The sequence below is a fragment of the Danio rerio genome, chromosome 7 (assembly GCF_049306965.1).
Source record: "Danio rerio strain Tuebingen ecotype United States chromosome 7, GRCz12tu, whole genome shotgun sequence".
Taxonomy (NCBI): domain Eukaryota; kingdom Metazoa; phylum Chordata; class Actinopteri; order Cypriniformes; family Danionidae; genus Danio; species Danio rerio.
The window spans coordinates 6,328,651-6,341,381 of record NC_133182.1 but is presented as its reverse complement, the minus strand read 5'-3'; the positions used below and the strand labels follow the sequence as shown (position 1 = coordinate 6,341,381).

General features: G+C 41.9%; 1 protein-coding gene across 2 annotated transcripts in view; it reads left to right on the top strand.

The window, feature by feature from the left end:
- kcnj10a (potassium inwardly rectifying channel subfamily J member 10a) overlaps positions 1 to 12,731 on the top strand; it is a 46,750-nt gene that overhangs the window by 12,262 nt on the left and 21,757 nt on the right. For both annotated transcript variants that reach the window (XR_012383052.1, XM_003198888.7), the window contains exons 2-5: positions 478 to 840; positions 3,278 to 3,489; positions 7,577 to 7,708; positions 7,795 to 7,972. Coding sequence is in view for 1 of the 2 variants with exons in the window: in XM_003198888.7 (XP_003198936.1) it covers positions 480 to 840; positions 3,278 to 3,489; positions 7,577 to 7,708; positions 7,795 to 7,972 (883 nt within the window). In the remaining variant the exon portion in view is untranslated. The remainder of the gene's footprint in view (positions 1 to 477; positions 841 to 3,277; positions 3,490 to 7,576; positions 7,709 to 7,794; positions 7,973 to 12,731) is intronic.

Genomic DNA, 12,731 nt, shown 5'->3' with positions numbered 1-12,731 from the left:
CTTGGCAAAGCTTCGCCAAAGTAGTCCTGAGCCCATGTGGTGATATCGCTTATAGATGATATAGTTTTAATATCTCATTTCTGATAACTGATTTCTTTTGTCTTCGCCATGATGACAGCACATAATATTTGACTAGATATTTTTTTCAAGATACTAGTATTCAGCGTAAAGGCTTAACTAGGTGAATTAGGCAAGTCATTGTATAATGATGGTTTGTTCTGTAGACTATCGAAAACAATATATTGATTAAGAGACCTTATATTGCTTAAGACTTTCTCCAGAAGAAAAAAATATTATAGGAAATACTGTGAAAAATTCCTTGCTTTGTATAGCTCTATATTCTGCATTTGCTGCTATTGCACTCCTGGTTAGACCTAAGCTGCATTTTGTTGTGTTGTACTTATACATGTGCAATGACAATACATTTGAATCTAATCTAATCAGAAATAAATGAACATCTCTCTCCTATCCCTACAGCTATGACTTCAGCCACGCCCCCTTCCTCCCGTAGCTCCTCCCCCCAGAAAGTCTGCCATTCCCAGACACAGACAGATGTCCTGAAGCCCCTCCTTGGTGGCGGAGGGGGCGGAACTTCCACAGGAAACGGCCCTGCAGCTCTGAGACGCCGGCGACGGGTTCTGTCCAAAGATGGGCGGAGCAACGTTCGAATCGAACACGTAAGCGGCCGCGGGACACTTTACCTGCGGGACCTCTGGACCACCTTCCTGGACATGCAGTGGCGCTACAAGCTCTTCCTGTTTTCGGCCACCTTTGCTGGCACCTGGTTTGTCTTTGGGGTCCTGTGGTACTTGGTGGCCCTCGTGCATGGAGATTTACTAGGTGAGGAGGATGTGCTTTAAGGGATTAGATGGAAAAAAAAAAGAAAATTATCCCATAATTTGCTCACCTTAAACAAGCTGTTATTGGTGTATATGACCTTCTATATGACTTAATATTCGTTCAGAGTAGATTTACGTTTTATCCTGGCTTTTCCATGATGTTGGATAGTTGTTGTTGACATTTTTAAAAGCACATTTTATTTAGTTTAAACATTAATTTTTGGCGCTTTGTTTTGCTCTTCAATTTGAATGTGAACATCATACAGACGTGGAAGATGCAATGGCGGTAAAGGTCTTTGCACATTGAAGTCTGAGATTTTTGTATGCGTTTTTTTCGTCCTATTATCTTGATTAATACTTCATCATAGAAAATGGAGGCAAAAATTGAAATCCAATTTCAATCAATTGCACTGACCTAGTTTAAAAAAAAATATTTAATAAGTTTTTTAACCGTAAACTCCAACTGCTGACTTCTGCCGGTGACCAAATACACGTTTTGTGCAGCTAACTTGACTTAACGTCCACTTAAAATGAAAATGTTTATGTTAATTAATGTTACAAGTTAATTAATTAGTTAAAATAAGTTGTTTGTTCTGGTAACTTTCAGTAAAAGTCTAAAAATTTGCTTTTGCATTTGGAGTGATGGTCCTTCTGTTGATGTCAACTTGAGGGTTTCCATAGCAACTGCATATTAATACAGTCTCTGACTGTTAATTTGCTATGAAGGAATGATGCGCAAAAGAAAGCTCCACCCCCTACTCAATAATCCGATTCAGTTGGAAGAACATCAATAACTCTCAGCAACTTCTGCTTCAGGTAGACTTTAAGATGCATTTTGTAACAGAAGCGTAAGACGCGTCTAGTGAACAGTTTGTTTACCATAGAAATCGACAGCGAAAAAAGAAAACTAGTTGGCATGGCAGTACTGTATATTGCTATACGCTTATTTCACGCGGCCGCCATTTTAAAGAACCAAAGCGAGGCTGCGGTGGGAAGAAACCCAGAAGTATAGGACCAGCACTGTAAACATTGCAGTAACATGCTGTGGACTACAAACCTCCGGCTGTTGCCGAGATTTCAAAATGCAGAAATGGTGTAAACCTCACTTTAATATCATTCAGTAAGTTCAATTTAAACAATTAAAAGAAATTTAGCATTAAACAACATCACAACCTCAGTGATACGCTTAAGTGTCCTCCTAGGCTTCAGTTCATGGCACTAGTTAAACACCGTGGGGACGCTTTCCTGCATCAGCCTATGTAACCAGGTGAGTGATAAAACACTGCAGTCCTCTGCAGCACGCCCTCGTGTTGTCTGTAATAGTGTTGTCCTGGTACTGGAGTTTAAAAACCGTCTATTTCCCACTAACATGGAAGCTCTGCTGAACGTTTATGACTCAACTGATCTTCCTGGCTGCTTCGCGCTCCAGTTTCTGTGTATCTGTGTTTGCACTCAGTTTACTGCTCTTCACCCAGAGCAAACACAGATACACAGAGACTGGATCGCTCGTCTGTTTTGTTTGTGCTCGGTAAACAGCAGAGGGTGAACTGATGACCTTCTCGGCCAATCACAATCATTTCTGTTGAGCATGTGAACACAATGGCAAATCAGCGCTGTTTTAAGAAAGCCATCAACAGTGCTTTAAATGTTAGCGGGATATTGATGTTTTTTCTTTTAATTCAGTATCGTGACGAGTCTAATATAGTGAAAGAATCAGTTCATTAACTTGAGTTTGATTAATGGCATCTAAAAATTGTGTTTGGGAAAGAAAACGTTAGCTAACTAGTGCCACTTCCCTTAACTTAGCTGAAAATGAGCTCTGATCTCCCTTTTTACATTCACTATTCATTCAGAACGGACCTTCAGGTCACCCAGAAAGCTGTAAAATTATTAATTTGTGTCACTTTCTCTATGCTAATAAGATATATAGCCAGTTACACAACGTTCCTATGTAACCCCCAATGATACTTCCAGGTTTCTTCCCACCGCAGCCTCGTTTTCGCTTTTAAAAATGGCGGCCGCGTGAATTCAGTCTATAAAGTATATTACCCTTGCAATGTGACATGTGTCTACCCATCCTTCATCATATGTAGTATTCGTCAGTTGCATATTACATGCATTTGGCCACCACCGGAAGTCAGTGATTGGTGTTAATGAATTGAAAAACTATAAATATTTTTCTTTCAAAAACAAATTGATCTGCTTTACAAGACATGTTAACCCCTTGGGGGCTTTATTTGTGCACTTTTGGAAGCTTCAGAATAAAAGCCACTACACAACGCCACTACACAGCATAAATGAGTTAGGATTACATTTAAAAACTACTCTGTTTTTGTCTGACTGATAAATTTTTTTGGGTTGAATTATTGATTTAAGTTATTGTTTGACAGATGTTAGCAGGAAGCTAACCTGAGCGTTATTGCCATCTCTCTCCCCAGAGTTTGATCCTCCATCCAACCATACGCCGTGTGTCATGCAGGTTCAGACTCTCACCGGAGCGTTTCTTTTCTCTCTGGAATCGCAAACTACGATTGGCTACGGCTTTCGCTGCATTACTGAGGAATGTCCACTCGCCATCATCCTGCTGATAGTTCAGCTCGTCATCACAATGGTGATGGAGATCTTCATCACGGGAACCTTCCTCGCCAAGGTATAGCTCTCACAATTGAGAAACAATAATTTGCAAACCCAGGCGATTTTCATCATAGTTGAGCAGAGTGAATTCGCAAAGTAGCTTAAATGGCAATTCATGGACTTGCAAGCCATGAATCCTATTTGCTACTCTCCACTGCTCCACATTAGAGCTGCACAATTAATCGTTAAAAGATCGCGATCTCGATTCGACCCCCTAGACGATCTTAATCCAGCATTTCTACGATTCTGCCAATCATAACTTCAAGTTCAGGAGAGAAGAAAAGGCGGCTGCGCGAGTCTTTTCATTCCCACATAGCAAAATTTCTCTGGCCCAGCTCTGGCCCACACAATCAGGTTTTGCTTGGCCCACATGCCGCAGTGAATTACGGTACATGACTGGACCAAATCTGGCTTCCAGACAAGGGCCAAACATGGACCATATCTGGGCCAAGTCTCAGCCAAGTTAATAACTCATAACTGGGCCTGAACTGGGCCAGATAGGTTGGTGTGTCACGATTGCAATGAAATTGATAAATCCATAGAGTGATTCGATTTAGGCACACTATGGGCACGCTTTTTCTCAAAGTGACCTGATTGGTAGATTTTTTTTTTCTTAACTCAAAAAGGATTTTAGTGTATTTTAAATGTGGGTCAAAACTGGCCAAACTCAAATGGCCCACTTATCACATTTTTAAATCTGGGCCAAATACTACGTTTTTCATCTGGCCCAAATCTTGTGTGCCGCCTTAAAGACGGTGCCACCTCTGCCAAACCCGGGCCATGTTTGGCCCACATGCTGTATGCCAGTGCCGGATGAATGCCTGCTGTGCCAGCTTTATGCCAAATCTGGGCCAGAATTCTTTGCTACTAGGGTTGTTTCACACACGTTGGTCAGTGACATTGACAACCCCAAATGATGTTGAATGAGTCACATACTGTATTTATAAGGTATAACTCACCTTAAAATTAAATTTTTGTTTTAATATCATGATGTTTTCGCGATCCGGTAATCACACGTGACGTGAGCAGCTGACCATGAGCTGTTATCACAGAGAGGGCGGGCGCGCGCGCTCTACTTAGTGATAGACGCGCGCGCGTCTACTTTAGTGAACAGAACCTGCATATGTTGCGAGTAACAAGTAATACAGTAGTAAATAATATTCAGTTTGTGGCACAGAGTGATCGTTTGGGAGCCGTGTGTGTAGTATGAACAGCACTTAGCAGTCAAAATGAAACCGAAAGTGTGCACTTCATTAAAATGATCATATCACATTATAGAGTTATGATTACGACAAGCATTTGATGTTTTTTCTTTCATAGCGAACACACAGTTGTGCATGAAAATAAATGTTTACAGTGTCAGTATAACTACTCTAGCCTATATATTGTTGAATATAATCTGATAATGGCAAATGTCTGATTTTACCAGTGAATAAAATTGTCTAATATGACAGACTGCAAGCATATATCTCAAACATAATAATTCAACATCAGAGATATTATAAGTAGATCAGAATTATTTATAGAAACCAGTAGACCTACACATAATATTGTTATCGAGGTTGTGCCATATGTTTGTTTTTACCATACCTTTATTTTACGTGAAGTTTATTCATAAACTAATTTCGAGAGGATCACGTGCTTATGATTTATCAAGGCCGGTCTCGCATTTGCTAATCACTATCTTCCAATCATCTGTGCCCTAAGCTACTATAAATAGCCACAGTTTCCAGTTCACTTTATCTTTGTTTGGAAGAAACCCCCCTCCTCCCCTATTCTCCTCCTTTACCTCTGATTGGGCGGCACGGTGGCCCAGTGGTTAGCACTGTGAGCCCCACAGCAAGAACACTGCCATGCCTGGTTCCACAGGACCGGTGGGTGTTTCTGTGAGGAGTTTGTATGTTCTCCCCGTGTCCGTGTGGGTTTTCCCCGGGTTCTCCGGTTTCATCCCACCATCCAAAGACATTCAACATACATAACAATCAAGCTTTTGTCTAACCCCTTGTGTTCCCTTAGCTACCGCAGCAGGGGAGTTCTGAGATCCTCCGAGCTCAGGCTCCCCTCTCGCTCTGCCAACGGGAGGAAGCCCCGGGCTCGAGCAACCCTTGAGCTCGGGGCTCTCTCCTGGGACAGCCTGCCAAACAAGCTTTTATAAATCATCAGCTAAGTGTGAACTCTTGCAATCCACAGAATCGTGAGAAAATCGTGATCTTTATTTTAAGCTAAAAAAAAAAAATCGCGATTCTCATTTTAGCCAGAATCGTGCAGCTCTACTCTACATTATTATACTGTAGTTGCTATTTTGTTTATCATATAGCTCTTTGTGTCAAGACAACTACAGTATGAAGAAAAGTAGCATCATTTTACCCTGGTGCATCATCTTGTTCATTGCATGAAAGTAAATCTGGGCAAGCTCGAGCGCCTCCAAGTGGTGTTTATTGTAACTTCAGCAGCACCAAGGAGCCAATCTGATTGGTGGAAAAGATTTTAAAGCGGCACGTTAAAAAAACAAAAACAAGCATGAGGCATTTCTTTAAAAATGATGCTTCTATGCCTGCAGTTTTGCACATTGGTGTGCATGATCACATTGGCGGCCTTTGTTTAGTCACAAGACGTTGAAAGTCGATGAAAAGCGCGAGCCTTTATTCTGATTAACCATGCAGCCCTACGAGAATTGGATTCATGTTTAGATCTGAACAGTCTGATAACCTGTATAATTCTTTCAGACCTAATGTTTCAGGGCTCGAAATTGCGACCATTTTGGTCGCATATGCACCCGAAAATTAATCTATGCGACCTTATAATATATTTGGGCGCATTAGTGCGACTGCAGATAATGGTTGTAGTGCGACCTGTTTTGATTTTTTGTAAAAACGTGCTGAATCGCTCTTCCCTGCCGCTATATTGGTTTATATAAGCCGGCAATCACTCAAGGTATTCCGCTGTCAGATGACAGGGAAGGAGCTTTTATGACCACGGGAAATGCAAACGGCTAAAGAGTAAAAGCTTAAAGCACGCAGGTTTGCAAAGCCCAGCTAAAGTTAAGGCGCAGATGAAAGCGATCATGACACGTCATGTGGTGAATAATGATCCGCCAGCTGAGATCAATCGAGTACCCGCTTCTTGGAGAAGGTGCGCGAATCTCCATGCGTTGCATTCACTGCGTGTTCAGCACAAATGTCCGCTAAATGTCAAATCTAATACTGTACATATCATCGCCAAAGAAGCTCGCCTTTACTAAGTTTACACTGAAACTGCGGCTCATAACAAAGACCGGTATTGCGCCGAAGATTAGCGCAAGAATCCTGCTCTGCCTGCTCATAAATTGGGTCGGCTGACTCGCCAGCTTTTCCACTAACACAGAAAAATGAAGATCATCTCAGACTGAACATTTAAATTGACACAAACTGAAACCAAAACTTTTAAAGAGTGATAGAAGTGAGAATTTACTTACTTTCTTTTGTCTATTCTTTTTTGAGGTGTATATTATTTTTTTATTTATTTACTGATGACTGCTTTTCAGCTTTCATCATTGAATTGAATGATTTATTATAATATTTTGTTTGTTTTGTAGCAGAAATATTATTTATTAAATTGACATGCATATAAAAACAGCAGTACAAAATAAATATTTCTTACTGCAATGCTTCATTTTTGTTTGATGCAAACTATACAATTATTTTTCATAAAGTAACAGACTTTTTATAGCAGATAACCTACATTCATGCACATTCAAGGCAGCATCATAATGAGAAATGGAATTCATTACTATTATTGTCATTTTTTATCATCATTAATATTCTATGGCCTAATTATTAGACATTCATTTTGGAATTATTGCACACAAATATCAATGTCTTCGCAGCATTAGTTAGATAGTTGTTTCTGGTTTTTGTCAGTCCTATTAATGTTGTTTTAAAATACAATAAATCCCTTAAAAAACAATTTGCAGTGGTGCTCATTCATTTTTGGTGGGTGCTCCTAAATTTTTTCTGGTGCTCCTAAAATTTTTTTGGTGCTCCTAAATATTTGAAGTTGGGAGCACCGGTGCTACCAACTAAAAAAGTTAATTTCGAGCCCTGTGTTTATTCTGCGATATACAGGTAGCTCGGCCGAAGAAGCGTGGCGAGACGGTGAAGTTTAGTCAGCATGCTGTGGTAGCCAATCATGAGGGTCGACCCTGTCTCATGATTAGAGTGGCCAACATGCGCAAGAGCCTGCTTCTGGGCTGCCAGGTGAGCACATCTTTGAGGAAATGATGGTTCATTCCATTATCATTTGCACGGTCACATAAGATTAACTCATATCTCTGATTGCACAGGTATCAGGTAAGCTACTGCAGACGTCGCAGACTAAAGAGGGGGAGACGGTGCGTCTGGACCAGAGGAATGTAGCCTTCCAAGTGGACACATCTAGTGACAGTCCCTTTCTCATCCTACCCCTCACTTTCTACCATGTGATAGACGACAACAGCCCACTGAGGGCATGGGCCGCCAAAGGTATGGAAGCCTGGGAGAATGAGATTGATTACTGGAGCAAAACAATGGCATGTTGGGTCCATTAATTAGTCCACTTGAAGAAGTACATGTAAACAAGCGAGTGAATTGGAGCACTGCTGAGTGCACTGAATGGATGCTGTTTTGTGTTTTGCTGCTTGATAAATCCCTCAGAGGGATTCGTTTTTCAACTTCTTGGTCAAATCCATTGGTAGTTGTCTATTAGTAAGGAAACAAAGTATTTGTTTTCTGCATTTTGATTTGTTTATTTGATTTATCATTTGATTTCTGTCATGTATGAAAATATTCATTTAACAATTAGATAATTTAATTTAGAAACGTACACTGATAGGATTCCTTTGTGGACGTCGTATTGTTGTGAGACGCATCAGTTCATTTGGTGTGCAAACTCTCACAGTGCATTATGGGTACTTTCTAGCCGTTGAATGTAGGTGGGTTGTACACTCATTATTGTGTTGCATTGTAGGAACTGATGTGAGTATAGGGGTATAGTGGGTATGGGGATTGCCTAATGAGGGTCTAGGGGTACAGTGGGTATGGGGATTGCCTAATGAGGGTCTAGGGGTACAGTGGGTATGGGGATTGCCTAATGAGGGTCTAGGGGTACAGTGGGTATGGGGATTGCCTAATGAGGGTCTAGGGGTACAGTGGGTATGGGGATTGCCTAATGAGGGTCTAGTGGGTATAGGGATTGCCTAATGAGGGTCTAGGGGTACAGTGGGTATGGGGATTGCCTAATGAGGGTCTAGGGGTACAGTGGGTATGGGGATTGCCTAATGAGGGTCTAGGGGTACAGTGGGTATGGGGATTGCCATATGCGGGTATAATGTAATGTAATGTGTATTTATATAGCGCATTTATTGTGTATGGTCATACACCCAAAGCGCTTCACAATCATGAGGGGGTCTCTCCACACCACCACTATTGTGCAGCATCCCCTTGGATGATGCGACGGCTGCCACAGGACAACGGCGCCAGTGCGCTCACTACACACCAGCTATTGGTAGAGTTGAGAGACAGTGATAGAGCCAATTCGGTGGAAGGGGATGATTAGGAGGCCATGATCGTAAGGGCGGATAGAGGGACTTTGGCCAGGGCACAGTATAATGGGTATAGGGATTGCCTTATGTGGGTATAGGGGTATAGTGGTTATAGGGATTGCCTTATGTGGGTATTGGGGTACAGTGGGTATGGGGATTGCCTAATGTGGGTATAGGGGTACAGTGGGTATGGGGATTGCCTTATGTGGGTATAGGGGTTCAGTGGGTATGGGGATTGCCTAACGTGGGTATAGGGGTTCAGTGGGTATGGGGATTGCCTTATGTGGGTATAGGGGTATAATAGGTATGGGGATTGCCTAACGTGGGTATAGTGTTACAGTGGGTATAGGGGGTATAGTGGGTACAGGGATAGTGTAATGTGGTTAAAGGGTTATAGTGGGTATAAAGATTGCCTAATGTGGGTATAGGGGTATAGTGGGTATAGGGAGGCCTAATGTGGGTAAAGCGCAGGGGCGTAGTGGAAATTTTAAAAGTGGGGGATCAGCTGTATAAAATCCAAAGGTTTACATTCTCAATCACCTGTTTCTAAATGGTCTGTCTCTAAAAGTGAGGGGGACGTATCCCCCCATTGCCCCCGGTTACTACGCTCCTGGTGTAGCGTAATAGTGGGTATACGTTTGGCTGAATATGAGTATAGGGTTATAGTGGGTATAGGAATAGCCTAATGTGGGTATAGAGGTATAGTGAGTATAGGGATTGCCTAATGTGGGCATAGGGGTATAGTGGGTAAAGTTATTGCCTAATATGGGTATAGGGTTACAGTGGGTATAGGGATGACCTAATGTGTGTATAGGGGTATAGTAGGTATGGGATAATAGTGGGTATAAAGATTGCCTAATGTGGGTATAGGGATGGCCTAACCTAGTAATAGTGGTATAGTGGGTATAGGGATGGCCTAATGTGGCTATAGGGTTATAGGGATGGCATAATGTGGGTATAGGGTTATAGTAGGCATATGGATGGCCTACTGTGGATATAGTGTAATAGTGGGTATAGGGAAGGCCTAATTTGGGTATAGTGGGTATAAGGATTGCCTAATTTGGGTATGGGAGTAGGGATGGCCTAACGATTAGAGATTTGGACTTGGGATCCAAAGGTTGCAAGTTTGAGTCCTGGGACCAGCAGGGATATTAAAATAAATATCCACCTCATTAACAATCACGGCTGAACTGATTCCATTGAGATTCCCTGCTTAGGGTGTTTGTTCACGGGTCACTTTGGATAAAAGCTTCTGCTAAATGCATAAATGTAAAGGCCAAACTTCAGCCATCCCCATTCCACAGCAGTCACATTGCTTTTCTTGTAATGCAATTTTCATCATCAGGAGTGTCTGCAGACATCCTTGCTCATCATCAGCATGCATCCCAAATTTTCCATTCACGTGGACAGTGCAAGTTGAAGCAGAGCATGGAAAATTAAGTATACCTGATCATTATGCCTTGATCCGTCCTATATTTCTTACTCTACTGTAAGCTGAACTGGTGTCATTGTAGCTTAGCTGGAAGAGAATGGTGCTAGCAATGCCAAGGTTGTGGGTCAAGCATCTGCCCAATGTGTAAATGTAAAACAGTACAGGTACAGGTTGAGTTGGTGCAGGCTTCTGGGTCTTGCACCACTGGCTCACAGACCATTCCTTTTGGGATTGAACCAGCAATCATCTGGTTACCAAGCATACAATTAGATAGTTTCAAAGCAAGTCAATGTTGCAAACCTCACCGACAAATGCCAAAAAATTAATTCTTTGACTTGTATTTCATTGCAGATAATACGAACACAAAATATTTATTATATTGTGTCTGGTCAACTTAATTTCATTCGTAAACACACAAGGATTTAAGATGCTGATGACTGTTAAATGCATTATGACAGTCTTGTGAAAAGGGTCCAGGTTTTCATTTGTGGGTGAACTGTGCCTGTAATGGACTTTAGCTTCTGGGTGTTTGTGTGCAGAGGAGGCGCTGTATGTTGGCAGATGAAAACTGTCATTAGGAAACACCTGAGAGCAGGGACCGTGTGGATAAGCTCCGGCCCCCGAGTGAGAAACGTGAAACAGCAGTGTGGGGAAAGGTGTCAGACACACCAGAGGAGCTCCGTTTCAGCACAGAGGTCACGGCGGAGGCAGAAAGTTCAGGCCGTTCTGGCACTCGGAGCACACACTGGTGCCCTGTTTCCACTGACACTTCACACCTGAATCAAGTGCGCGTGACAGGCCAAAGTGGCTCAATTTATGTTTCCATTTTGCCGCTACTAGATTAATCATGAGGGTAAACGTGAACTGGATTCATGCATTTACTGTTTGTCTGGGCTAAACTCGCCATGCCTAGGCCTGTCACAATAATCAATATGGACTTATCACACAACACACGGACATGACCTCAATCATTTTCAGTGATGCAATATATATCGCCCGTACATAAAAAAAAACTAGCGACATTGGAACTGATCTCTATTGGAGGTGTCAGTATGGTTAAACTATAGTAGTATTTACTGTAAATTACTATAGTACATACCTGGCAACATTTGTCTCTGAAAATCCAGGAGACCAGGGAGGAAGGGGGAGATCGTGGGTGAGGTCTCTGAATAACACTGTTGAGAACCAGGATAGGAAAGTAACTGTCCTGGGGGGGAGGGAGATGATTTTATGGGAGTTTTCCCGGGAGAAATAACAAAACAGGAGGGGTGCGGGGGATCGGTCCGAAATACGGGACACTCCCAGGAAAAACGGAAGTGTTGTCAATTATGCTATAGTATATTTTCATGTGGGCGTCTGACAGCAATGGTAGTAGATATCAGATATCACAGCATCTGTTACCCTTTATCTTGCACGTTCCGATCAACGTTTATTATTTATTTGTTTAGGATATTATTATCATTTTGATTCCGATACCTAATTATGCAAGGTTTGGAAGAGTGTACTTGCATTGTGATGCTATTATATTGTCATTCTGGTGTTAGACAATGGGTAGGGATGTAAGGATTCACCTGACTCACGATTTGGATATGATTCACAATACTAATCTCACAATTCACGATTTATTCACGATTTTTAAACAAAATTATTTGAAACAAATTTAAGGTTACTATTAAGGTTATTAAATTTAATATATTTTCTGCTATACCTAAATAGCTATTTAAAAATGTTGCTTTTTTCCTCCGTATAGATGTCTGTGTCGTGTATTTCACTGTGCGGACAGTTTATGTGCATCATATTTGCTGTTCTGCGTATGTAAACGTCTTTTTGCAGTATTTGCACCGTTTGTTTTGTCTGGTGCACTTCACTGCTGTTATATTACTCTGCCGCCCCACCTCTTGCTCGCCGCTGATGTGCAGGTAAAGTGAGTTTGTCCCTGTAAACACAGCGCCCCCTCTGTTTAAAACATGTTTCGAGATTCATTAAACATTCCAACCGGTTTAAATTATCACATATTGGAATCGATTTAGAATCGACTCACAGTGAATCGTTACATCCCTTACGCCCCATTCACTCGGGGCATCAGCGTCAACGCTTCCCATTCATCAGACATCAGGCGTGGCCGAACTGCATTGTGGATCTGTCGGCGTTGCTTCACAGGGGTTGCTTGCTGCAGAAGTTGGGACTAGCTCAACTTTTCAAGAGCCGATGAAAGCGTCAGCCAATCAGATCGCTGTATGCAAACACACCAGCTAGACAGTGGCCTATT